This window comes from Anomalospiza imberbis, chromosome 6 (assembly GCF_031753505.1).
Source record: "Anomalospiza imberbis isolate Cuckoo-Finch-1a 21T00152 chromosome 6, ASM3175350v1, whole genome shotgun sequence".
Classification (NCBI taxonomy): Eukaryota; Metazoa; Chordata; class Aves; order Passeriformes; family Viduidae; genus Anomalospiza; species Anomalospiza imberbis.
The window spans coordinates 10,220,602-10,247,287 of record NC_089686.1 but is presented as its reverse complement, the minus strand read 5'-3'; the positions used below and the strand labels follow the sequence as shown (position 1 = coordinate 10,247,287).

At 44.3% G+C, this 26,686-nt stretch overlaps 1 protein-coding gene and 1 non-coding gene across 3 annotated transcripts; both read left to right on the top strand.

Moving 5' to 3' along the window:
* Positions 1-18,987: 18,987 nt before the first annotated feature.
* On the top strand, positions 18,988-26,410 carry EIF5 (eukaryotic translation initiation factor 5). 2 transcript variants are annotated; one of them, XM_068192335.1, is made up of 12 exons: positions 18,988-19,036; positions 19,204-19,396; positions 21,426-21,705; positions 21,964-22,045; positions 22,272-22,444; positions 22,746-22,857; positions 23,507-23,646; positions 24,123-24,281; positions 24,486-24,647; positions 24,899-25,063; positions 25,284-25,418; positions 26,013-26,410. In XM_068192335.1, the coding sequence occupies exons 3-12, from the start codon at positions 21,634-21,636 to the stop codon at positions 26,103-26,105; spliced, it is 1,293 nt and encodes a 430-aa protein (XP_068048436.1). In that variant the 5' UTR covers positions 18,988-19,036; positions 19,204-19,396; positions 21,426-21,633; the 3' UTR covers positions 26,106-26,410. The 2 variants fall into 2 exon arrangements, with proteins under 2 accessions (XP_068048436.1, XP_068048434.1); XM_068192333.1 differs by lacking the exon at positions 18,988-19,036 and having other exon boundaries at positions 19,146-19,396.
* Positions 23,182-23,305, top strand: LOC137476721 (small nucleolar RNA SNORA28). Its single transcript, XR_011000555.1, has one exon. It is a non-coding gene; the product is annotated as a small nucleolar RNA SNORA28 (small nucleolar RNA).
* Positions 26,411-26,686: the final 276 nt, after the last annotated feature.

Genomic DNA, 26,686 nt, shown 5'->3' with positions numbered 1-26,686 from the left:
CATCTGCTGTCAGTATCAGGATGTATCTCATCTTTCCAACACCTCCCACGTCTCAGCAGAGTAGAGGCAGTGCTATATAAAGATCCAGAGACACTACCCCAGCTCCCGAGAGCTGCACAGCACCGACTGCCAGCACACTGGCACTGTTCCCCTGCCGCCTCCTTCACAGCCACTCTGCCGCCTTCATGGCTCACAGAAAGATTCTCCCTGCAAAGGAGGAAGATGTGATCCTCGAGGAACCAAAATTAGGTGACTTGGAAGGATGTTTCTAAATTATTGAGCAAATTAAAAAAGGAATGGCTATTTTTTCCCCATCATGAACAAGCACGTTATCTGCACTGTTAGGACATTAGATCTCCTGCACGTGTTATTTACTGGTTGTCAGGAGCCAAGACCCATTCTTGAAAATGAATAAAAAAAGAGGATTAATGCCACATTGCAACAAAGGATTTAAGTAACTGACAATTTCCTTTTGTTTCAAATTCAGCCTCTTAACTGTGCACATCTGTTTAGTGAGCAGGAGGTAGCGGTGCAGAGTGGTGTTTGTACATTCCATGACTACATGACAACAAATGCCTTGGATTCAATAACCTCTGAAAATCACACAAACTGCAAATCAAGTTAACAGAGCTGATCTTGACACAGCACAGAATTGCTGGATTTTCAGGCAGCTGCCTTGGAGCTTGTCTGTTTGAATAAATGGGTCAATAATGATATTTTCTGCACAAGGTTTTAATGCGGAGCTTCCAAGCCCAATAATGGTTGTATGTTCACTGAGGTCTCCGTGGCTGTTACCCCACTCTTCACAGTTCAGTATACCTTACACATGTGGGTAAAACATGTTAAATGGCAGCAAAAATATAAGCTTTCATGCTCAAAACCTGATTCACATCAGGAAAAGGATGTCTGCACTGATTTTGTTGATGAGGACAAGAAGATGAACTGTGCACTCCCTATCCCTTGCTCCTATTAACCTTACCATTGGTAACAATTTAGTCTACACAAAAGCAAGGCCAAAGAGCTGATAAATACCTTCTGGATAAAAATGTCTGTGGATCATATGTCGTACTAGTGGGACCTGAGTCCTTCATGTCTGCAACTGCCTTCCCCCACCCTCTGCATATGTAAATAAAATAGAGAAAAAGTGTATTAACATTTTCTTTCCTCTTCCTTCCCAGTCACAAGGAGCCATCACACCCAGATCAATCAAGAACTCCAAGCTGGACTGCAATGTTATATAAAATATATAATACAATAGATCTTCTATGGTTCAACTAGTTCCAAGAAGAAGCAGATGCATCTTGTGATTATTGATTTATTCTAACATTTTTGAAAGGAAGAGATGGGGAGAGATGTTGATATATATGGCAGGTACTGACTGATATTTAAAACCTTTGGCATTACCATATGCTCCTGGAAATAACTTCCAGTGCTATTAGTTGCTGTCATTGATGACAGCATGTACATGACTGTCTAATCTGCATATACAATTAAATAATTAGATGCCATATGTAACAGCAGTTATTTATAGGTGTGAAATCAGAGAAAAAGTTCAAACTTAATTTTTATAATATATGTTCTTACAAATAGATCCTCTTGACCGTAGATACAGATCTTCATTACTGAGGGCCCTATCTTAGGTTAAAAAAGATAAAAAATCCCAATTAATACCTTACAGTAATAATTTTCCCCTATGATGCATTGATTCAGTAATGCTTGCATCAAGCCTGCTGGCAGGAGGTTATAGCTGCTGTCCACAAAATGCCTGTCAACTTCTGGAGCTCACTGTGAACAAAACAAGCCAACTGAAGGTCTGGCCACTGCATTCAATGAAGGCTTGATCTATTCTTATGAGCAGCTGACCTAGATTCTCTGCCTGAATGAGAGAATTTCCCAGCATCAAGGCTGCTCAGAGTCAGAAATTCATGTATCACTTATCATGAGAGATGGGAAAAATAAGGAAGAGGATATGATCTTAAGGGACAACAACGACATCCATTTGCCATAACAACTTTATTAATATCCCCACAGAACACTCCCTGACACACTTCTGCTCTCATTTCAAAGTCTGGAAAGGGCTACAGCCCTCCTTACGGCACACGGGACAGGCCACGGCTCGTGCAGAGGCTGAGATGTGCCAGGGCTGTGGAGGACAGGAGCGCACAGCAGGGCGGCCAGCTTGCTGCCCCGAGCCTCCTGCAGCTCCTGCCGGCAGCCAGGCTGCGCTGGACCCGGGACTGCTGGCTCACAGCACACCAGGAGAAAATGAGCCAGAGGGGCTGCTGAGCCTGCACTGCCGGGTGGTGCTGGGATCCAGCTGCAGACTCAGCACATCCATCACCACTGGGAACCTAGGGAGGCCTCAATGAGGCACTGCCATGTCCTACTGGTGAGCCATGCAGGACACTTCTCCTTCTGCCAGCTCTCCAACACAGGGGAAGCACGTCCTGTGGCACTCAATAATGTAAAGATAATGCTCAGGGGGGCAGGAAGATGGGTCAGCCCTGGGGAAAGGACCTTTTCATCCAGCCTTTGCAGCTGATCCACTTTGTCCTCATCTCCCTGAGATCCTCTCAGGCCTCTCCACATACCCATCTCAGTAATCTTACATATTAACCAATAATACTCAAAAGACCAATGATCTTCTAGGGTGATTTCCAGGAAATCCAAGGGTGTCCATCACTGTGAGGGATGCTGCCTTGATACCAGCCCTTGATGGCAGCTGTCACTGTCGTCACCGATGCTGAGCTGCCCACAGGGAACAGTTCCAGGTCCAGGCCAGGACTTGAACAATATCCACTCAGAAGGGACAACAAGGAGCTGGCACACAGGGATGACTCTCTCATATGCTCCAAGGTACAGCTCCTGCCCTGTGCTGCAGTCCTGGCCACAGGGACAAGGACAGGGACAAAGACTGAGTCTGTGGGGTGAGCAGGAGCTGGGCAGTCAAGGGCCATTTCCTTCAACACCAAAATGTTTCAATCTGTGCCACAGACAAAGACAGAAAGCTAAACTCACACACACAAATTCAGGTCCACAGACCACAGAGATATCCTGCCCATTCTCCAGACATGAACATCCCAGACTGAGGCCGCAGAAGGGGATTTCTGCTTATGTGGACCCTCACTGGCTGTAGCACACGGGTGAAACTTACACATCCAGCCCACACAGAAGGCAAGTGACTGCTGGGGGCCATGCTGCCAGTGAGCATTGCCTGAGCCCTTTCCCTCTGAAACCTCCAGAGGGGCCACCAAGAATCACAGAACTGTGGAATATGCTGACTTGGAAGGGACCCACAAGGATCATCCTCCAAAGAGTCCAGCTTCTGGCCCTGCACAGGAAATCCCCAAGAGTCACACCATGTGCCTGAGAGTATTGTCCAAAGCAGAGACTCTAAGAGCTGTTTGACAACCTCTCAATTCAGATCTGGTTCAGCAAATGCAAATACTCTGTCAGGCAATGGGTTTTCCTCACCATTTTTTTCCTTTTTTTTGCACGTGGGCAACCTGCAAACTAGGTCAGTATTATTCCTACCAAAACACTTGCTGAGGGTGTTATTTTTAGAAAAGCATGTGATTGTCTGACTTTTATTTATGAGCACACAGAAAGTTCTACTGTATATTTTCCTGTCTGTCTTGTTTGGGGTGGTTTGTTTTTTTAGTTCTTTGGGTAGGTTGCTGAGATCTTATGCCTCTTTTCAAAAGGCAAATTCAGACTACTGAGAGACCGTGCAGGCTGCATGCCTTGGCGGTCAGTGAAACAGACACAGGCAGCAATGATCAAATGAAACCAGACAAGAGCACAGAGAGAATATGAAAAAGCAAGATAGTGACGCAGGTAGCAAGGAATGAGGATATGGAGCAGAAAAGATGTCGGGGGTTATGGAAGATGGGGAATCAGGCAGAGCTGAATGGATTAACAGGAAACACGTATCTTCACAACTCCTGAAAGGGTATACCCAAGATCTCAGCAATCGTACAAAAGTCAGCAGGAGAGCCCAATTCGGTGAACAGAAAACCTGTCCAGAGATTCAAGTTTATTTTCTGAGAGCTTTTCTTACCTCCTTGGCACAAATGAAACAAGTCAAAACCAAAATCCTGCAACAGCTTTTCATTCAGCAGGTTAGTGATCACAACCCTGACAGATATCCATCAGACAAACAAGCCATGGGAGAGGGCCTCTATAGCCAGGACCCTCTGTGGCCAGGTCTCTACTTGCCTGGCTTTCACCTGGCCTGTCTGGGGAATCCAGAGTTTTTGCCCAGTGCTTAAGTCATCAGACTATTCAAGTTCTGAAGTGTACATCTCTGTGGATAAACTAAATTGCTGCTATAAGCAGAAAAAAGACACAGGAACAGGCAATGTCCTTCCTCTCAAATGAATGCAGATATCTAAAATAAGCCAGTCAAGCAGCACATCAGCACTGCCTCATTCTCTTCATCAGCAGCAGGAGTTCAGAGTGAGTAGCTCAGGCACTGATATGCATATATCAGAATAGATGAACCACAGCCTGAATTTCCAGAAATTAACCACAACAAAGAATGTCAGGAACCCATCTCCAGGCCCACAGGTCTTCTGACTTTCCACTCCCATGAAAAAACCAGATGTATATGATCTGTGAGGGCATGGGGTCAGCTGCATGGCTGATGGCTCATAGCCATGATGGGCTGCAGATTGTGCAATGGAACTGGCAAAAGTTGCCTTCTAGGGGGGGTCACCTCAGCAGGAGGAAAGTTCCACATAGAATCCTCTTTGCCAGTCTCCTCAGAACACCACCACCAGCCCAGAGCTTCCACACAGCTGGGAAGCACCTCTGCTTCTTGGTTTCAAAGCTGCACAAGGAACACCAGAATGTGCTGCTAAGAGGATGAAAGCATGGGGACAATCTTCTCCTGCCACAGAAAGAGGGAGGAGGTTGAGCTGGCTGGGAGAGTCTGGTGTTTTCTGCCTCTGTCTCTTGCCCAAGAACTGCTACCTCAGAATAAGGGGGTCTCAAGTGCCTCTTTGGCAATCCACCAACACATTGCAAACACTAAAATTCATTAAAATTACTTTCATCTGTCCTTTGAAATTGATCTCAAGCCTGAAGCTCCCATCCCAAGCATCCAGGCTCCCTCAAATGACAGCTGGTACCATCCAGGTGCCTGCAAAAGGAAACAAGAGCTTCAAAAGAAGCAACACAGACAAAGACAACTGAAGCAGACCCAACTCTCCTTCCAAGCCCTAAATAACATTTATTTCTCCAGCAAGACCATGCTGCCACAGTGCATCAGGTACACCCTGCAGATGGAGTTACACAAACTACATCTTTCACTTGGGGCAGGCAACAGCAAGTTCTCCTGCAAACAGATAAGCAGGGAAAGGACAGGCCCTGTTACACATGGCATAGCATGGAAGCTCAACTCTGGGTCTAAGACACAGAGAGGAAGAATGATGCTCAGGGGTGTTTTGAGAACATGGGGCATATTTTGAAAACAGGAATGGCCTGGTTCCAAGCTGGCTGAAGGCTTAGCCATGCTTCACTACCTCATCATCTAACATTGATATGCCACATGTTTCTAATATTGCTCCTAGGGAAACCACTGGTTTGGGACAAACATTATGAAGACAGCTTCTTACACCCCAAATTTTCCAAATTTTTTTCCATCCCTCATAAGTCCCTCACATGACTTATGCTATCTATAACCTGCAACAGCCCGCATGTGATGTTGCACTGAATTTTCTGTAACCATATTTGGGGGGATCAGTTAATCCATAGATACTTAATCAGTTACTGACACATGCATTCTCTCTTATTATCTTGCCTTGAACAAGAACTGAAAGCAACAATTATTCACTGCACTCATTAGCAGCAAAAACAGATTTCCAGCCATTTCAGTTACACTCCTGAAATTACGCAGTTGGTGGTTGGTGCCAGAGTCCCATTTAGCTCAAGAGCCTTTTGTAACAACAACAAACAATAGCTTCTTCTTCATTTATCTGGCTTCCCTTAAGAGGAAGAACTCATGTTACAAAGGAAGGGCTACATAATCATGTTTTACTAGCTCAAGGTACACAGGACTTTCACGAGTATCTTAGAAATTTCAGTATTCACTACACCCATGAAAGTTATGAGTAGCCCAAAGGAAAACAGTCTGTTCTTGGTAACAGAAGAAGTACTAATGAGTGCAGGACAATAGTCACAGGCCAACAAAAAGCAGAAGGAAAGGTGCAGTGGGAGCTGGGTTATCAGCTGTGCTGTAACAGGACAGCTGGTGCAGGCCTGCTCTGTATCCCACCAGCACCATGCATGATGTCTCTGAAGATCACAGAGCCACCCCACAAGCTGAAGGTGTTGCAGAGGTGAGAAATGCAATTCCTCTATTCCCACTAAACAGAAAACACCAGTCGTCTCCTCCTCTCACCAAAATGATGTTCCCCTCACTCTACCTTTCCTCATGGGAATGCTCATGTGTCATTCCAATACAAGGCTGCTGGGAGAGCAAGTTCAAAATCATATCAGACACATTCTTTAAATATCCCTTTTTCCCTTCAGTTTTATTTTTTTACAAGCATGAAATGAAGATGTGTTTTCCTCGGAGAGGGTAAATATTCATTAAGAATGGTCTGCCAGCACCATGAATTTTACATGACAGAAGCTCCATCCCACAACATATTTAAACCTCTCCTCGTTAGTCATCAGAACTCTGATCCTTCAGCCAGAAGATGTGGCACATCCCACCAGGAATCCTGGCACAGGGTCTGACTAATGTTGTTCACAGGCCCATTCCTTCTCCCTGCTGACCACCCCTGAAACACAGCCTGCCCTGAAGCATTGCCTTGGAGGAGACAGATCTGCTGCATCAGCTCCTGCCTGCAATGTGTTCCACTGAAATGCACCCCGACACAGGCTGTTTCGAATACACAGATGTGAGCAGAGATTTGGCAGGTCTGGCAGAGCATCCTATCTGCTGCAAGGCCTCTGGAGGTCACAGATAAGCAAACCCAGGAAAGGGCAATGCTGGGGGCATAGATATACAAGCAAAACAAGACAGGCGGCAGATCAGACATGTCTTCCCTTCATTCTTTTGAAGGGACTAGATGATTTTGCACCTAGTGCAGAACTCAGTTGATGACTGTGGAGTTATACTTGGTAATGAGTGTCCAGAAAGCCCAGATTTTACAGTAAACTAAATGTATTCAATTCTCAATTGGCTATGGAAGATTAGCTGGGTTGGGGATTAACCAGACACTCTCTCCCCATAGCAACCACCGCTACAACACCATGGCACGACACATGGAACATGAGCCCCTGGGCTGTGCCCCACTTTCACCCCAGCAGGTTAAAACTGCCCCACTCAGGACAGAAACTGCCAGGATTCCTACAATCTTTTCTCCTGTAGGTGAAAGATAAAACCTGAATAAGTTCTTATCCCCTAAATACCACATAGCCTGTACAAGCCAGGATCTGTTTTATCTAAGTTACACCATCCCACATTTTCTTCAATGGCTGAAAGCTGATGATATTTACATGAACCAGCCAACATTAAAACAAGAACACACCACGTAGCCTGCAAAAGCTGTCCCAAGCATTAGGCAGCTGGTGTGCTGACACCGTTGCCTATGTGCTGAGTAATGATGTCTCACTATTTCTTTGTGCTCCCTTACCCATCTCTTTCCATCTGTTTTTCCTTGGCATCCATTTGGATCATGTGCTGCTCAAAGCAGGGCTTTCTGTTAGCACCTAGGAGATAATCTGTGAGAGGGCACTGCAAAAATCAGTCTGATTGATTCATGTGAGTAATTAGTGAACTGGAGTCAACGCTGTACAAGGACGTGTAGGAATGGGTTAAGCATGGTGTGTCTGGATGGAAAACGTGACTCATAAGTGTTACTAACGTTATTCTTTCTCATGTCCGTAAACCTAAGTAAGAAATGGGAGAAATGGAGTGGGTAGAAAAAGACAGCAGGCTGGCGGGCAACTATCTCTGAAATACAACTGCACTGAGTTATGGGTACATAGATCAGATGCTGAGAACAGCAGAGCATTTGCTACTCCTACACACAGCCCCATTTCTTCTCTTACAGCTATTAACTTCTCATGCTTCTCCGTTTTGTTTTTGCTTCATCTTTCACATACACAGCCCAAGACTTGGATCTTATCTTCATGTATCCCAGTGACTTCCTGGCATGTCATGTGCATGCACAGCTACACCCACACATTGAGGCATCTCTTTCCCTGCTTTCTGTACACGATGATAGTGCAACTACACCGGTCACCAGGACAACAGTCACAGCCTGTCAAACTGATAAGAAGTTAGTTGGTTGGGTTCATGCTCAGAAAGAGCAAGACAGGGGCAATAAATGTAATACACAGCAGTGAACTGCAAATGACATTTGATTTTCCCCTTAGGGAGCTGAAATGGGAACAAATATGAGAGTGACAAAGAAAGAAGAGAGTCTGAAGAGGCTTGCTGTTTAACTTTTAAAGCTCTTTAGTTAATAGGAAATGGGAATTTTCCTGTGTAAGACACAGGAAATTCAGATATGGGGCTTATCTCAGCCTTCTCATGAAAAGGCAGAGGTTTTGAGCCCACACAGTCCCAAATTTCCGAAAGCGACCAAAACTCCTGTCATGCCAACGGGCTCAGAGGTTGTCACTACCAGACACTAAAGTAGGGGGCAACTAAAAGAAATAAGCATTTACTTTGCTAGAATTGGCTTTCACTAATAGCAGTCAGGACTGCTATAGGACTCTGCCACCTCACCACACAAGTCTCTTGGCTGGATCTGAACCCACTGCAGGAGCAGGAAGCTATTTGTTCCTGCAAAACAGCCCCACCAAACAGTGCCAAGCTGCATACAGATATGGGACGTGCCATTCAAGAAAACTATTTTGCCAAACACGCATTTGGTAGTTATGGAAGTCAAGATGTACCTCCAAACTTTTGAGTGCTGTCAAAGCTCATGGAAGCACAGAACTGGTATTTCTCACATTCAGTCTAACAACTTCAAGGTCCACAGTCTGACCATTTTGTCAGTGCAGAAATAGATACGAACGACAGTCTGAAAAGAAAACCAGTTGTTACTTCAGTGAAGTCTATCTTATCTTGTTATCTATAGCCTATGGCAGGAGTAATTTATCAAAGTGGTAAAGCCTTGTCACAACAAAAAGGAACTGCACATATCCAGGTGAAGTACAAGAACTTTGGTGAGACTATCTCTCTAAAACTGATAAGAAACACTCTCCTGTCTCTTTGAGAGATACTCATGGACACAGCAAGGCTTCAACCAAAGCAAGACTTGCATTAGCTGTGTTTAAAATAAAGTCTGAAAATCCAGGTCACGCTGGTCAAACTGTAATCTAAATGGGAAGAGGGAAGCAATACAAATACTGGCAGACAACACTGGTGATAAAGGGGTAGGTGATGGCTAAAGGTCTCCTCCCCACCTTTGCTCCTCACTCCTTCCTAAACACAGATGAAGAACTTAAGTATCTGTATCCTGTCTCTCACCTGGTGGCCTAGCGTTCAGACACCCTCTCCATCCCCTAGACTGTATATAAGGGAGAGGGGAACTTCAATCCAGCTGCACAAATATGTCTGTTTTGCCTGGGGATGAGATACGCACATTCAAGGCCTTTCTAAGCACAACAAACCAATGCCAAGAAACAGAGGAATGTCATCAAGGTCATATAGTTTGGTTTCTTGCATTTTTTCTGCATCTCACTCAAAATGGGCAGGCTTAATGCAGGGAGACAAAGAGGCCTTTCTCAGCAAGCAACGTGGCATGTGCTCCTGGGTCACCTCAGGCGGCTGTCTGTCTGCCGGGTGCCCTTTACCCTGTTTAGATTGTAGCTGCATCCTTTTAGTATCAAGATGTGGATACTTAATGCATGCTCACCTTTGCCCTTAGCCACACACTGTTTCTGCTAAGCTAATGCTTTTCTTGGCAAGCTCAGCCAGGCAAGTCAGAGTTCAGCTTGCACCCTGATCAGCTGAAGCACAGATGACTGGCTCTGGGAAATGCTGCAGAGGCACGGCCAAAATGAACTGAAGTCGTTTACAAGGAGCTGCAAATTACCCTGTGTTGGTACTCAGCCAGTTTGATTCTGGCCCATGACAGGGCATCCAGCCACAGCCAAAGGACAAATCAAAATAAACAAACCAGAAATTTCTTCTAGGGACATATTATGAAGAGATTTTCAAAGCAGGATTTAAGAACAGAATACTGTCTGTCCATGCCTTAGCAGCATGGACAGTACAATGACAGGTCATCTAAAAAGCTTTAAGTGCAGTCAGTGCTAGCGGGAAATGGACAAGATAAAAGACACAGAACACAAGACATATACAGCTTTTCACAGCTCTGGCACAGCTCTCCCATACAAGCAATTCATGAGCTTTCAAAAGTGGTCAGAGCAAATGGCTGAAGCTTAGCTGGTCCTGAGTACAGGCTTAAGACTGTTTTATTTAATATTTTTATGTACTTGTTGAGAAGCAGTCATCAGTTATCAGTTATGAAAGAGATCGCTGTGGGAAACCCATGACTACTAACTCCCCTTTGAGTCACGTGTTTTTATTAGCAGGTCTTTGGTAGAATATATTTGCACAGCCTTTTGTGCAACAGCCCTGTGCAGAGTCCACAGATGTAGACAGACAGACCTCCCCAACACCCATAATGTCTCCCAAAGGTCTCTCAGGAGGTATACTGAGATAGGTTAGAATCAGTATGGGAAACACAACACTTTGCAGATCTGGAGCATGATAGGTAAACAGGCAAAAATCAGGTGAATCTGCCACAACCCAAAGTCAGCTACAGAGCTGCCTTTAAGACCTTTGCTAGGGCAAAAGAAGTCCTGAGTGGCTCACTCTATAGCAGGTTTGTGCTGACTCTCAAGCAACCTGGCCAGCAGGCTGAGACTTGGCAGCCCACCACTACTTTTCCTGATTCCCTGCTGCTCCAGGACGTGAGTGAGCTGTGAGCAATCTGCCTGCACACATCCCAGCATGTGCCTCCTGAGCACCAGAGTTAGCGCAGAGCTGGACGAGGTGCAGGGGATAAGCTGTTCACCCTCCTGCCCGTCCATATGTTTTTCAGGGTGCAGAACTCAGTAGCTCAGGACTCTCTGCAAAGGAACTCAGTGGGATTCCATCACAGCTGTGAGAGAAGAAATTTCAGTCATCTGTATGACTCAGATGTTTACTGTAAGTCTCTGTGGGAGCAGCAGTGGCACTGAGATTCACAATTCATTGTCTATAAAATAAAAAGAAGTTTTATCAACTGTCTACTAGTAAACAACCTTCAGAGCACATAGACCCACACAGAGACTTATCATCAAAGCAGATAGACTAAACTATCAAAACCACTTGTACCAGTACTTCTTGTCTCAGTGCACCAGGGGAAAAAAAACCAAAAAAAACAAGCAGGGAAAGTAAAGGCTTTCTTTAGCCACCTTAGGTTCAAGCAATTAAAAGAACTGGATATCTGATTACAAAAAAGTAACTTTTTATAAGTATATGTCCTTGAAGACAGAAATATTACATCCATAATCAGGGGTAAGTGCACAAAGCCAGTACCAGGAAAGATGCCTCAGAAGTGAAGTCTCTGAGTTAAACCAGCACATTATCCACTGGTATAAAATGCTGCATCCCCACAGACTTGAATGAGCTCACATGTATTTACACATGACCTCCGAGATCCCACCTACATCCACACACCCTTCCAAACTTGAGACTATTCATCCATCATCTGGTCATCCATTAATCTGTCAAATGTCTCTGCTGGTTTCAGCTGGGGTAGAGTTAATTTTCTTCACAAGGGCTAGTACAAGGATACGTTTTAGATGTGCAAACAATCAGAAATGAGAGGAGCTGTGTATTTATTACACATTTCTGAATAAGTCATGGCAGATATGCAAGACAAACAATACATTAAGCCCTAAAGAACCCTTTGAAAGCTTTTTGTCTGCTGGAGGCAACAATGAAAAAGTAACATGATAGGGAACAGTAAATCATTAATGAGAATTATTAAAAACTAACTGTGGGTGAGATGCAGCAAGCAACACTGAAAACGGCCAGAATATTTTTTGAGTATCTCATCTTTTAGACGTTGGAGTGGTTGTGAGGAACTTCAGGAAGTCCTGCTTTGTGTCCTTTATTGCAAAGAATACATAGCAGATACAAAATTCATGGAGAACTGTACAACAACAAGTTGCAGTTTATTCAGATGTTGCACGTCTACATCAGGCACTGAAGCCAAAATGCTACTGGACTTGAAATTACTTGTGTAAATAAGGCTTAAGAAAAAGGCATCTTAAGGACACTGGTGAAATAAGTATAAATTAGACTAAGTGCCAAATAATGCTTTATACATGTGATCTCACTTACAATGCACACAATCATTTTGGAATCCTAAAATCAAGCTCTGAAAGAATTACAGTGTCAAAATGTTCACAGCTACCACATAATGTGATTCAGTTGTGGGTGCCACAGTTTCCCAAATGAGTGTGGTAGCCACAAATCATGTTATCATTAGCATTTATTTTAGATACCTTCAACTCTATAGAAAGGCCTGTTTCAGGAAAGCTTGTATCCTAAGACTATCCCAAGTAAAAAGCTCAAAAACAACCACTAAGATTGGTTAAGATTGTTTTTGTTTGGTTTTTTATTTTTTTTTCTCAAATAACCCCCTTGAGCTTCAAGGGAAAATTCACCCTACATTATGCTTTTGAGCCTGCACTGGCCCAACTTTGTGTCTTAATACTTTTGAAGAACTGATTTTGGAAACAACTCAATGCAGTAAAATCCTTCTAAAAATGTTTTCCCTTCAGTGTCTCCTGGGTCATTCTCAGAAACAGAAGTCTACATTAGGTCAATAAAACCATGCTAGCCTTTACAGTCAACACCATGTTTGACCTGGATTCATATTCAAGGATATTTTTAGCCTCATTTCTTAAACAACCAAGATTTATGCAATGGTGGTGAGTGTGTCTGTGTGTGAGTATGCACCTGCCTGTGTCTTCAGCACCATTTACCTGCTCCTGAACCCCCTGCATAATTCCAAGCACACTGACATTCACAGGTAGAGACATTATTAGAGCTCCAAGTCAGCTTTTATTAGGTGTCCAAGTATCCCCACCAGCCAAAACCAGACATAATTTATTACAGCACACTTGGAAAACATGTGTGTTATTAGCTGTTTTAATATTGCTATTGGTCTGTGTAATGCCCTAAGCATGCATAACACTTGGCCTATGCAAACCATAGGACAAAGATTTTGCCTCTATTTTCCTATTTAAGTACCACTCCCCCTGCTTTGTTTTGTAGTTTGGCAAACAATTTATTTTAGTAATATAAATATTTGAGCTGCAAACCACCAAAGCATTCAAAGCCTTTGGAACTGCATGGCAGTCATGTATTATTTGCTTCATTACAAAAGGTAATCCCTGTGTTTTTATTAAGAAGCTGGCACCAGCTGTAATCAAGCTGCTGGTTAAACATACCAAACAAGCAGCAAATTCTCAGCCATTATGTACAAATTCAACATTATCCTCTAGGACCTGTTGTTCCCTGAAAAACACCTTCAACATCACAAGAGAGGCAACTCTTAGGAATTTAAAATCAGTTTTAAGAGAAAAAAATATTTTCTGTGTCTGCCTGTTTCCAAATGCACAGCACCAGCCAAGCAGCACCTTCAAAGGTTTTGTTTTGGAGAACATAAAATTTTCCTTTGCCTTCAAAACTGGCTTTTCCTTTCTTTTCAGCCCAAGCATCTGGGATGCCTTATCCTCTTCCTAGAGCTGCCAGCAGAAGCACAAACTTAATTGCTACATGGGCCTCAGTACTGCCTTCAAAGCTCAGCTCTCCCAGCAATGCCCTTGTATTGTTCTACAGCAAAGAAACTCCTCCATGCTCAGATAGGCAGAAGAAATGAGGAAAACTTGCTGCACCCAGCAGTGCAGACCCCTAGAAACAAGATCAGCAGCCACATTTTGGCTCACAAGAGAAGGGCTGTGAGACCACTTAAGATCTCCAGGGTGTCCCCAGTCTGGAAGGAGGTTTGGAGATAGGTTCTCAATACCAGGGGCTACCACATGTTCCCTTAGGAAAAGCAAAAAGCCAAAAGGTAACTCTAAGTACTCATTACTCTTTTTTACTACTTAGAATTAAATCTGCTGGGAAATCTATAGTGATAATCACAGTACTGGTTGCCAGACCATCAAAAGCCAAAGGAAAAGGATGAAGGGGGATTAATCTGTGGAGGTGTTGGCAAAGCACGACAGCTGCAGAGGGCCTGAGCAATTTCTTTAACAAAACAGAAATGCAGATTGTTAAAATGGTACTGGAAGAGAGACTTAACTTAACACACAGACAGATCTTGATGTCTGAAGCTTGACTATGACAAGAAGCAGGGAAATGTAAATGCAGTGGTTACTAATGGGCATTATGAACAGACAGGTAGCTTTGACAGCATGTTCTCAGCTGGAAGCTGTACTCCCAGGGACTCTTATCTTCCACATCCACTTCTTTCAGCAACCATATAAATGTAGCAGGCAGATTTGCCAACCACAGCATGCAACTGCTGGATAATGGTAGTGGTTGCCAGTTAGGCCCATAGCCAAAGCTGCTACCTAGACAAACTGAGAAAACCAGGCTTCCCTGATTCCTATCACTAGCATTTCCACTTACTGCTGAGACACACAGAGAAAAATATAGGCTTCCCAGGCAGGGACTTCACTGCTATCAGACACTGTTTTGTATTCTGCAGAGAAGCTGTTTGCCTCTCCTTGCTGTGGTGACTCCCTTGTATAGGCAGATATACACTGGAAGAGAAAGAGGGAGGGGTACAGGGAACCTCACTAGTGACAAGACCAGATCTGGGGCAGAGCTCATGCTGTCAGCTGACACTGAGCCCTTTCAGAGCACTCAGACCCAAACACTAGCTGGGAGATTTTAGCATTTCTGCATAGTAATAGAAGCAACAAAAATAACTTCCATAAATAATGGCTATGTGGGTGTGTAACATCACACACTTGCTTTCATGATTTTCACTGTTTACTAATTCCTGAGCTACTAATAATGGCTAACAGGAATGATGGTGCTACAGAGCATGGAAAGAAAAGCATTTCACAAAGTGAACCTCCCCAAATGGCCAGTAAGGTGCCGGACAGAAATGACTCTGAAGCTCCTGGACAGTAAAACCAGAGTTAACCTCTGCCCTTGTGAACGATCAACGTCTAGTGTCAATCCCGATGGATTTCGGACCCACCCTTCCCTAAAGGTAACCTATTCCAACCTGACATGTAAATAATTAAACTTTCTCTACACATTGCCGAGATAGGAAGAAGAAAGGCTATTGCTATTCCACGTAACTATAGATAAGCTTGGCCCTCCTTCCATCTCCTGAAATTACAGCCAAAGCCGGCACGAGGAGGAATCCCTTACTCAGGTGCTAATGTTCCTGCCTGCACTGGACGAAATAAGAGCTCTGACCCAGCCTCTGGGAGAGAACACACACAGCAGGGACAAAACATTCCTCAAGGCCAAGGTTACCAAGAGGGCGTTGAATTAGGGTTATGTTTGCAGCCAGCCGCACCACTGAGAGAGGACAAGCTCGCTGAATAAACAACAGAAGGACATCAAGCTGCCAATCAGGGATTAAAAGCACACATTGCAACTGTTCAGATTACAAACCTAATTCTGAAGATGTTAAATATGTTAAGAATTTCAATAGAGTTTTGATTTTGCTGCATTGTCACAGTCATTGACTCTTGGTTATTTCTAATAAAAACCAGCTAAGGCAACATGGAACAAACTTGGTTTGTTCAAGGCTGAACTCAGCAATAATAAAGCATTTCTGTGATAAGGAGAAGCACTCCAAACTCAACAGTGGAAAATTTCCTATTCTTAGACGCAAAACCATTTGGAAAACCTGACTTACTACTGTCATTTAAAATGTCATATCTACAAAAGTACGTATAAAACCTGCATAGTTTCTGTCAATAAAATGCAAAGTACACAAGTAGTCTGTATTTTGAAGGTCACACAAGCAATGTGAACTATGAACTTCAGGATTCATGAAATTGTGACATTTTAAAGTGGGAGGAGAGAAAATATTTTTCTGTCTTGTCCATACCATGAAATATTAAAATGAACAAATTGTAAATATTAAGATTCAGTAAAAAATATTTGGAATCCAACATTTAATAATAATTTTCTGCTGAGGAAAAAAATCAACAACCAGGCTCCATGAAGTCAATAATCCACAATTTTAGTCTGATTTGCATAATCCAGGAGAATGTCATGTGACTTCACCTGGATGACCCCTGCTTTTTGCAGAACAAACACCATCTTCAAAGGTACCTCTTTAACTTTTGTCAATTTATATACTATATTTTAAAACTATCTTTTTTCATGCTATTAACTGTAAGGGTTCAGAGTTGTTCATAATGTCAAATAGTACCAAATCCAGGGTCTCTTTCCCAGCAGCTCACTAAGTGGTGTTGGCAACAGTATACTTTAACACTTGTAATTTATTAACCCCCTAGGTGTTGTAATGCAGAGCTAAAGCCACAGACAGGAGGCATTTAGCAAGTTAGATGTGCCACACAGTTTCACAGCAAAGGATTTTTTACTGTGCTTGTCTTGCCTCACACTTTTTTTATGACTTTTTTCCCCTCCTGGTAACTGCCAAGCCCCTCATACTTTGGAGATGCTTCTTTATTTTGCCCTAACACACTCTCTCCCATTTCAGAAAGTATTGTCATGCATTTATCAAGGAGACATTTTACATATCCTGAGGAATGTTTACCTTTTTCAAATGCTGATAGTGAAGTCCAAGACAACCTTATATGATGGATCCTCCATCCCCAGAGGTGTCCAAGGCCAGGTTGGATGTGGCTGATCTGGTGGATGGTATTCCTGCCCATGGTGAGGGGTTAGCACTAGATGATCTTTAAGGTCCCTTCCTACCCAAAACATTTCATGATTCTTTACAGGACAGTGTCCTGGCTAGAACAACCAGCTATTCCACATACTGAAAGGAGACATGTAGCAAGGGCAGCTGCCACAATGAGGGTTTTGACAGAAAGCACCAAGATGTGCACATTTACCTCTGGCTGCTTTTTCATTGTCCCTGTGTGCTACTGGAAGTGGCAGTAGTCCTGCTTTCATGACTTCTAAGAAAACATCATTTATCAGCCACCTTCTTGAGTGCAGTTCTTCTGCATATCAGACTGTAAAAAATGCATATTTTATGATTGGCTTTTCGCAAATATTAAATTGAATACTATATGTATTATGTTATATTGATTAGAAGTGCTGTATTAACATTTTAATAGTATGGTAAATGTAGTTTTGTATTTAAAATAGAACCTATGTATGTGGGGGTTTTTATTAGCTCAAGTAAGAGATGAGATAATGAAGAAACTCTTCACACAGAGATGACAATGATGGAGGCCCATAAAGAATTACTGCCTCCTTATCAGAAAAGACAAACATTCTTCCACCTTCTCTCCGTCTTTATGGAACCACCAGGATTAAGGGGAAGAAGTTGACAAAACCCAGAAAAGTTCTTAATTTGCAAGGAATTTATGCATCATGTATGAGATGTATGAATATGCAACAGGCTACTGCTTTTAAAGATTATTCCTTTGTTCACAAGGCATGCTTATTGGGCTTAAGTGCCCAAGAGCATCCGGACGTCCGTAATTCTTTGCTTTTTATTGTCTTGTAATTGTCCTAACTCTAAATGTTCATTACTCTAATTGTATTACTATTTTATAACCATTTTATTATTATTAAACTTTTAAAATTTTAAAAACCAAGTGATTGGCGTTTATAACAAGACCAAAAATGTTCAATATGTACTTCAAGATTCCACAGGAGGGATGTCTCCTTTGACCACATCCATGTGATTATCAAAGTCAGGCAGGAAAACTACGTGTTAAAACTAACTTTAGGCAGGAAGAGATTTAGAGTATATAGCATTATTTAATGTCACTACTAGTTTTATTGTCGCTCCCTCTCTTTTCCTCTGTACTCCCACAGAGCCATCAAGAAGCTTTACAACATTACTCAGTAAGAGGGTGACAGGAACTGAGGAGCATTGCTCTGCTGTGGAGTGTTTACAGGGGTAACAGAGCTGGTGGCCCACTCAGTTCATAAAGTCAGGAAAAAATTCTTTGCCACTTGAACATTATAGACACTCTAAAATATCCAAAACATATAACTCCAGTGATACTGGGGGAGTGTAGATGGAAGAAGATGGGAGAGAACAAGAAACAGGGAAGAAAGGATGCAAGTTTTCTGCTTTTTGAGTGAAAATAAATCAAGATATGCATTTCATTCAGGGTCCCAATTCAGCTACATAGGACTGGTAACATTTTCCACTAAGAACAGAGTACATGCATGTGACACTTGTGTCATTCTTTGTAAGGCAGCCCAGGCACCCAGAGCCACCCAACGCTGAGCCTTTATGACACTGGAGTTAAACAACAGGCTCTTCCCCAACCCCAAAAGCCGGCTGTGCAGGAAAAACACAACTGATTCAGCAACTTAATTGCTTTGAATTCTTTGTATTATTACTTGTAACATAGCTGCTGAGATGTCAAGCACTGGGTCACTGCCCTCCAAGGGAGTAGCTCGCCCCCCAGCCCGGGGCAGAATTTGGGCACACCCGGCAGGACGGAGGGGCCGGGGGAAGCTGGGAGGGCCGTCAGCCCCCGGGAGCGCCCTCAGCCCCGGCTCCGGCCCCCCGGCCCCGGCCCCGGCCCCGGCCCCGGCCCCGGCCCCGGCCCCGGCCCCGGCCCCGCGCTCTCTCGCGAGACTCGGACGCGATGTCCTTTGGGGCACTGGCGAGGGGGAGGGCACGGGGGAGGGAGGCAAAGCCTTGATTGATAGCGGCTTTCACCAATAGGCGAGGGGAGCACCGAGGTTTTAGCCAATAGCTTCACTGCGAGGCGAGCGGTGAGCCAATGGCGATAGTGGGGGGCGGGGCGCACCGCTGGCTGATTGATCCCAGCTCTGGCGTTGTTCAGTCGGAGCGAGAACATTCTAGAGGTGAGTACGGGGCAGCCATTGCCGGGTCCCGTCCGCCGGCCCCTCCTGCCTCAGCTGCGCGCCTCTCGCCGCCTCTCCCTCCCCCCTTCCCTCTTCTCCCCCCTCCTCTTCCCTCTCCCTCACAGGTGCCGCCGCTAACGATGCTCCTGATTGTGTCTTGCCCGCAGATTGCCCGGCACCGCTCTCCCTGGTGATACCGCCCGCCCCAGGACGCCGGGACCCGGAGGCTGCGGCGTCCGCCTCCGCCTCCCTCTCCGTCTGGATATAAGCGCCCCCTCGGCCCTGTTCTCCTCTCACAATCGGCTTCGTCGCAGCCCGGGGCGAGCAGCGTTGGGTTTATGTCTTTATTGGACGAAAACGGTGAGTGCTAATAGTAGGTGAGGGCAGCGGGGTGAGGGGTGGGGGGGCAGGCGGGTGGCTTGGGCTGGCCTGGGGGCTCAGGCTGTCGGGGGACGGTGCATATTTGCGCAGGTTTTGTGTAACGAAGCGTCCGCGACTTTGACGGGAGAGGGAAGAGAAGCAACGCGGGGAGGGGGGGAGGCGGGGGGAGCAAACAACATTAAAGCGCACAACAAAAATTCAACTCTAAAAGCCGTAGACCTTCAGCTGTGGGGTTATTGTTTGGTTTTTGGGGGGCCGAGGCTTTTTTTTTTTCTTTTTTTGATGATTTATGTTCATTTCGCCGCCGCCATGCGACGAGACAAGATGGCGGCGGCGGGGCCGCGCCTCCCGCGCTGTGCCGGGGGGGCAGTGGCGCAGTTCCCAGCGGCCGCGGCGGGGGGCGCTCGGCCCCGGGGCCCCTCGGGGGGCGGCCCCGGGGCCCCTCGGGGGGCGGCCCGGGCTGCGCGGGGGCGGTGGGGCTGCCCCGTCCCGCGGCGGGGCGCATGCGCGGCCGGCGGTGACTCCCCCGTGGCTCCCGGCGCTGACTCAGTGCTTGATTGCTGCATTTGTGAGTCACCGCGAGCGGGGCGGGACGCGGCGCTGTGCGGCAGGGAGTCGATGTGCCTTCCCGCTCTTTCCTCCGTGCACGGCATATGGGGGGGTGGTGCTTGGGATGAGGTGTCGTAGGGACCAGGAGAGGGAGCTTCAGCCTGCGGCGGACAAATGCTGCGCTCTGGAAGGAGGGAAAAACCATACGCTCCTTCTGGGATCTCGGTCACCGAGAGAGCCGCTTCCTCAGCATTTCTTCGAACACGTGGTCAGGTTACACGGTGGCTCTTCCTGGGACATCCTGGGGAAGGAAATGGTGTGTTTTAAACGGAGTCCGCGGTGTACTTTTTGATGAGGAAGGATAAAATTGTATCAGGGCTAATGTAATCTCTAAGGCACGTAGAGATCTATGTTCTTATTGTGTAAAGAAGTTGTAAGCCTGACCAGAGGGACTTCGGATCATGTTGTACCATAGGCACGTTCTTCCACATAAATACTAAGAAGGCTTTTTTAATGTGTCAGCGCTTGTCATTAACGATAACAACATGATGACGTGTCAGAATAGCCCTGCTCTGTCGTCAGAGTTGCCTGTGTAGTCAACCAGTTGTGGATTAAGTACTCTTAGATCTGATTATAGAGGCACGTGTTAATTTAAATATGTAAATACTGCTCAAGGCAACATTAATAATAGGATTCATCCTCCTTCCCCTTCCTCCCCCTCCTCCATTTCCCCCAAGAAAAAATCAACTGGAAAAGCTGCTGCATTGCTCTGTACCTCTGCATTGCTAGGCTTTCTACAGTGAAGCAACTTCTGTCAGACTTTATCAGGCTTATTGTTAAGTCAGAGCTCAACAGAAGCTGCTATGAGAATCCATAAGTGAGAGGGAGAATTTTGTAATTTTCAACTCTTTTCCACTCCGATTCAAAAACTGGTAAGCCGTGTAGAAACTATGTTGGGCTACAGATTCTGCTGCTTCATCTTAGTTATATTTTACTACATGTTTGCAGACTTAAGTTTGTGATAGGTTCATGATGTGGAATTTGAAATGGATTTCCAAATATTTCTCCTGATTTCCTGTGCCCTTCAGCCTGAAGCCATACCACGTGACCCTTATGGTGCAAGTCACTGGTCTGCATAATAAATCGAGGAGTGTGCCCTTCCTTAGTGATCCCGGAACTCCTGCTGGAATTAATTGTATAAAAAGTAGTTGTAAGCTGTTCGGTGGTTTTAGGGTAGTAAGAGAGGGTGGGAAGCTTGGTGGTGCAGTTAAAGAAAAGTTCCTTAGCAGTGCAAGCCAAGGATGGATTTCAGTTCCATAGGTTGAAGAAAGCCATCGCATAACAAGTGGCCATTTCCCTGTTTCTCACCCTAGTTATCATCCATTATATAGCTTTGTAGCAAGAGTGGATTGATGTACATTAAGCTAAACTTAATTTTTTTGTGTGTTAACACTTGCAGAGCTGTTGCGCAGCCACTGGTACCTGTATTGGGGAAACATAGCATACAAGCAAGAACCTTACAGCCTCAGTGGCGAAAATTTTTTCATGTCAGAGACCGAGAACTCTTGCAGTCGTTTATGTCATCCCGTCTTCTCCAGACAGAAGATACCAAAAAACTGCAATCAAAGATCTCTTCATCTTATTGATAAAGCTACTAATAAGGCAAAATGTCTGTCAACGTCAACCGCAGTGTTTCAGATCAGTTCTATCGCTACAAAATGCCCCGTCTGATTGCCAAGGTAACTTCCTAAGCAGCAGCTGGAAGCAGGGAGTGTTCTCCCATAACTGGTTCTCCCAGGAGGGGAAAGAGAGGTCATGATAACGCTTGGCCACTCAGGGCAGGGAGGGTGTGCGCTCCTTCGGTTCACACTAAATGGATGGTAGTCTTGGAAGGAGATGAACTTCAAAGCAGAATGTTAGTGTAGTTAAATGGGAAATGCACACTGGGTTTGGCTGTTGCAAGCATTTAACCTTAAAATATAATTTGTTTTGTGTAGGTGGAGGGCAAAGGAAATGGAATAAAGACGGTTATAGTCAACATGGTTGACGTTGCAAAGGCGCTTAATCGGCCTCCAACGTGTAAGTATTGTGGAATGACACAGCACTTTGTAATGTTTCTGTTTAAAGTGGTAGTGTTAATTGGCTAGTAAAGCATTAATACTGTTCCTTAAAGATTTGTAAGAAAAAAATGGGATTATCTCAGGATTAAAGAATGGACAGAAAGAAACAGTAGCCTGTTTACTTGCTGTTTAAGAATCACAACAAAGATATGCATGTGGTAGTGGCTATAATTCTTCCTTTACAGATCCTACCAAATTTTTTGGTTGTGAGCTGGGAGCACAGACCCAGTTTGATGTTAAGAATGACCGTTACATTGTCAATGGATCTCATGAGGCGAATAAGCTGCAAGACATGTTGGATGGATTCATTAAAAAATTTGTTCTCTGTCCTGAGTGTGAGAATCCCGAAACTGATCTGGTGAGTGTTCTCTCTGCATTAACAATGACACCATGGAAACACTGTTAGACGTTTGTGAAAGAGCTGCAAAGTTAAAAGACTTGAGAATCTGTGAACAGAAAATCAAGTACACATTTTTGCACCCTTTGGGAAGGTTTTACATCTCTAACAGTCATAACTTCTGGGATAAATTCCTGCTTCTAAACTTTGTCTTTAGAGGGTGCTGCACAGTATTTAAGCATCTGGCTTAAAATGTAGACATCAGGCTTTAATGCGGTTGTTCTGTAAGTAGTAAATTAACTGGAGGTTGTTCTCTTTACAGCATGTCAATCCTAAGAAACAAACTATAGGTAACTCTTGCAAAGCCTGTGGCTATCGAGGCATGCTTGACACAAACCATAAACTCTGCACGTTCATTCTCAAAAACCCACCTGGTAAGTGCCTTTCCTTACTTCTGGGGATAAAGAGAACTTCTGTATTAGTGGTGCTATGGAAGTAGAAAAATAAATGGCTAACATCTAAATGAAATGTAAAAAGGCACCAGCATACTCCTAGAGTGTGTTTGGGGATCAAGATGGAGCTGTGCTGGTAATGTAATGTCTTTCCTCCTTACAATGTGTCCTTCCCGAGCAGAGCTGTTTGTTAAAAGCTGGTTTTGCCTGTGCAGGACAAAACTTAAAAGGAAGGAAGCTTTAGGTTAGCATGAAATGTGAGAGTAGGAAGTAAAAGCAGTAGTAAACGTGAACTGTGATCTGTGCAAGCAACACTCTGTAGTAAGCATCTAGTTGCCTGCTGCAATTTAAGCTTGCTAGAATAGAAAAGTCTAACCTATTCCAGGGGTCTCTTCTTTGTGAGGTCACCTGTTATATAGACTTGGACAATTTTGGTGACAAGCAAGACTTTGACTGCAGCTGGGGGTTTCCCCACCAAATGTACATCTTCCCTGAGTGTTTGGGGATGGCTACTACCCATAACTTGCAGCTAATGACAGCATCCAAACCCACTTTTGGGGATTTGGCAGAGGTGCAGGGACTTTCTAGTTTGCTCTAGTTCATAGAACAAAACATTAAAATTCACTTGCAGAAAGTGGTGACACTGGTACAGGAAAGAAAGAAAAGGAGAAGAAGAACAGAAAAGGCAAGGACAAAGAGAATGGTTCTGTGTCCAGCAATGAGACACTTCCACCCCCACCACCAGAGGAGATTACTCCTCCACAGGTTGTGGTAAGTAGAAGGGAAAGTGGGGAGAAAAGGGTGTGTGGTGTGTTGCTCAGATTTAAACCTCTGACGTTACTGGCATTCATTGCTGGTCAACATTGCACTGAAAACTCTTACTGTATCCAGAACTTAGTGCTGGAATAGAAGCGTCCCTGATTTTCTATATCATCTTTATTGGCTCACCAGTACCAGCTTTTATGCTTCTTGCTAAGGAAAAGCTGCTTATCCTTTTTCACTCCTTTTCAGGCACCTGAATTGTATCCTGTGTACTAGGTAGAGTGGTTGAACTGCAGTTCAAGTAGCCCTGCAGGTGGCTATAGAATACTTATTTCCTATATTTGCACTTTCTCCATCATCTTTGACTTGCAAATTTTATTCCAAACATTTCTTCAGGCTGTCAAGTCCATATTATTTCTATGCTCAGGTAATAGTAAACTTGCAGTAATATTTTGTGGATGTCTTGTTTTGGTTTTGTATTGTAGGAGGAGGAGGATGATGATGACTGGGGTGAGGACACAACAGAAGAAGCCCAGAGGCGTAGAATGGATGAAATCAGTGACCATGCGAAGAACCTCACACTTAGTGAAGACCTGGAAAGAACTATAGAGGAGAGAGTCAACTTATTATTTGATTTTGTAAAGGTAACTATCCTCTGGTTCTTGGCCTGATGTAATCACTCAGCTGTAATTGTACAAAATGTTTGTAAGGAAACTAAAAGCAACTTGCTCAAGAAGCTTCTGCCAAGTACTGTCTCTACCAGCAGTGGGGAGGAACGACTGCAAAGAGCATTAATGCAGACCTCAAGTGGCATTAAAATGTTTCTCTCTATGCCTGTTTCCCTCTAGAAAAAGAAGGAAGAAGGTGTCATCGATACTTCTGACAAAGACATTGTAGCAGAAGCAGAGAGACTGGATGTAAAGGCTATGGGCCCACTTGTTCTCACTGAAGTCCTTTTTGATGAAAAGATTCGTGAACAAATCAGAAAATACAGACGTCACTTCCTTCGTGTAAGCTATCTCTTCTGCACTCATTGTGACAACTGCTTGGAGTTTTTTGTAGCAGTTGCTTGGTACTATGGGGAAGGACTTGTTGTAGTGTTTTATTTTTAAACTTCTCCCTGGCTAGTGGGAGCTACTGGGAAGGGATAGCATGAATTATTGTAAACTTATCAATCTCATAGAGCTGTTGCTGCTCTGTTCAGTCTGGAGAGGGGGTAAAAAAGCTCATTCAATCACTTTTGCTTTTATCACAATTCTAGTTCTGCCACAACAACAAGAAAGCTCAGAGGTACCTTCTCCATGGCTTCGAGTGTGTGGTAGCTATGCATCAGTCTCAGCTTATTTCAAAAATACCACATATTTTGAAGGAAATGTATGATGCAGATCTTCTGGAAGAAGAAGTCATCCTTGGCTGGGCAGAAAAGGTAAAGGGCAGTTTGTAATGTACTGTAGCAATTAAATACCTGAAGGTAGCCTATTGCATCTGGCTTCTCCATTCCTGGTGTAGCTTGTGCAGTAAGAGGGCTCCTTCAAAAAATGGGCTGTGGAAGGCAGTGAGTGAGATTAGAGTTCCAGTTTAGGCAGTATTTGGGTACAATCTGGTGTAAACTCCTTCAGTGGTCACACAAAGTATCTGTCTTTCAGGCCTCAAAGAAATATGTTTCAAAGGAGCTTGCCAAAGAAATCCGTGTCAAAGCAGAACCATTTATTAAATGGCTAAAGGAAGCTGAAGAAGAATCTTCCGGTAATGAAGAAGAGGATGAAGATGAAAACATAGAGGTAGGAAAGGCTTGCTTTCTGTCAGCAGCTCCAAGGCTGCACTGTTCCTGCATGCTTAAGTCTTGTAACCTTGTCCTGGTGCACTCTGAGATGGATTACCTGGGGTATTACCGTGCATGTTGGGAACAGGAGGAATGCTCCATTTACAGTGCTTTAAGTGCTACTAATTGTTGTCAGATGTCTGCGAGATCGCTGTAATGCAGTTGCACCTGGGTAGCCCAAGATTGTGCCATTCTACAGTGACAGTAGCAGCTCATGTAGTGCAAGGTTGACAGGAGGTATGAAGCATCGTGTCTCATCTTGTAGATGAGTTAGTGGGGGTGTGTTTGTTAGATAAGCTGATGGAAGAATAACTGACCATTTTCCTCGCAGTTTAGGCCTAGGTAAAATCTGTTGGTTACACTCCAGCTGGCTGTGGCTGGGAGTGTTTTTACACAGGGATTGGTTGGTTGTTCTCCTCCCAGCACTGTATTGTTCTGCTGAGTAGGAGATGCTGCTTCCCCAGATGTACGGCCGTGGTCAGGAGGGTGGTTGGGTGTTGGAATTACTCCAGTGCTAGGTGCTGTAGTTAAAGGAAGTGTCTTGTCTCCACAGGTGGTGTACTCCACAACTGCCAGTGTACCTAAAGTTGAAACTGTGAAGCCTGCAAACAATAAAGATGATGATATCGATATTGATGCCATTTAAAGTGATGCAGCATAGCTTCCAGCATAGTAATGCAAACTTCTCTGCATTTTCTGCCAGAAGTGTGACTTGTATGTGCACAAGCTGAAATGACTTAACATCCTGCTACTTTGTACTCTAAAATGTATCTTTTTACTGTGACTGGTCTTGTGTAACTAAGCCTAATACCAAGGAGTCAGCACGTCGGTGAACTGATCTAGTTTGCAACTGGCATGTTCTATTTTGTTTTTCTAACTTGTGTTGGACACATACTTGGAGCACATTTATACAGTTGTGGAAATAAAGGATTTGGTTTTGGTCAATCTTCATTTGTGATTCAACCCCCTTATTGCTTTTCCAAGTAAGTATTTACACAGCTCAATTCAATTTGTGAAGCTGATCACGCAGTGTGACAATCTCTTGAATGAGACAAAATCCCACCTTAACCCTAGACACTGTTCCAACAGTGCAGATTTGAAACGTGGGCCAAAATCACGTGTTGGGTAATCAACAGTGTGCAGCTGCCAGCTTCTTAAAGTCGGACAGCTGTGTCTGTATTCTGATCTTTGGATGCTTGGGGTTTTTTAAACAAACTTCAGTTGTAA

Excerpts from the sequence above, each read along its gene's own strand:
- EIF5 (XM_068192335.1), top strand. The coding sequence starts at position 21,634 with ATGTCTGTCAACGTCAACCGCAGTGTTTCAGATCAGTTCTATCGCTAC. Across the intron at positions 21,706-21,963 it reads TGCCCCGTCTGATTGCCAAG|GTGGAGGGCAAAGGAAATGG; the intron begins GTAACTTCCTAA and ends TGTTTTGTGTAG. Across the intron at positions 22,046-22,271 it reads GCTTAATCGGCCTCCAACGT|ATCCTACCAAATTTTTTGGT; the intron begins GTAAGTATTGTG and ends CTTCCTTTACAG.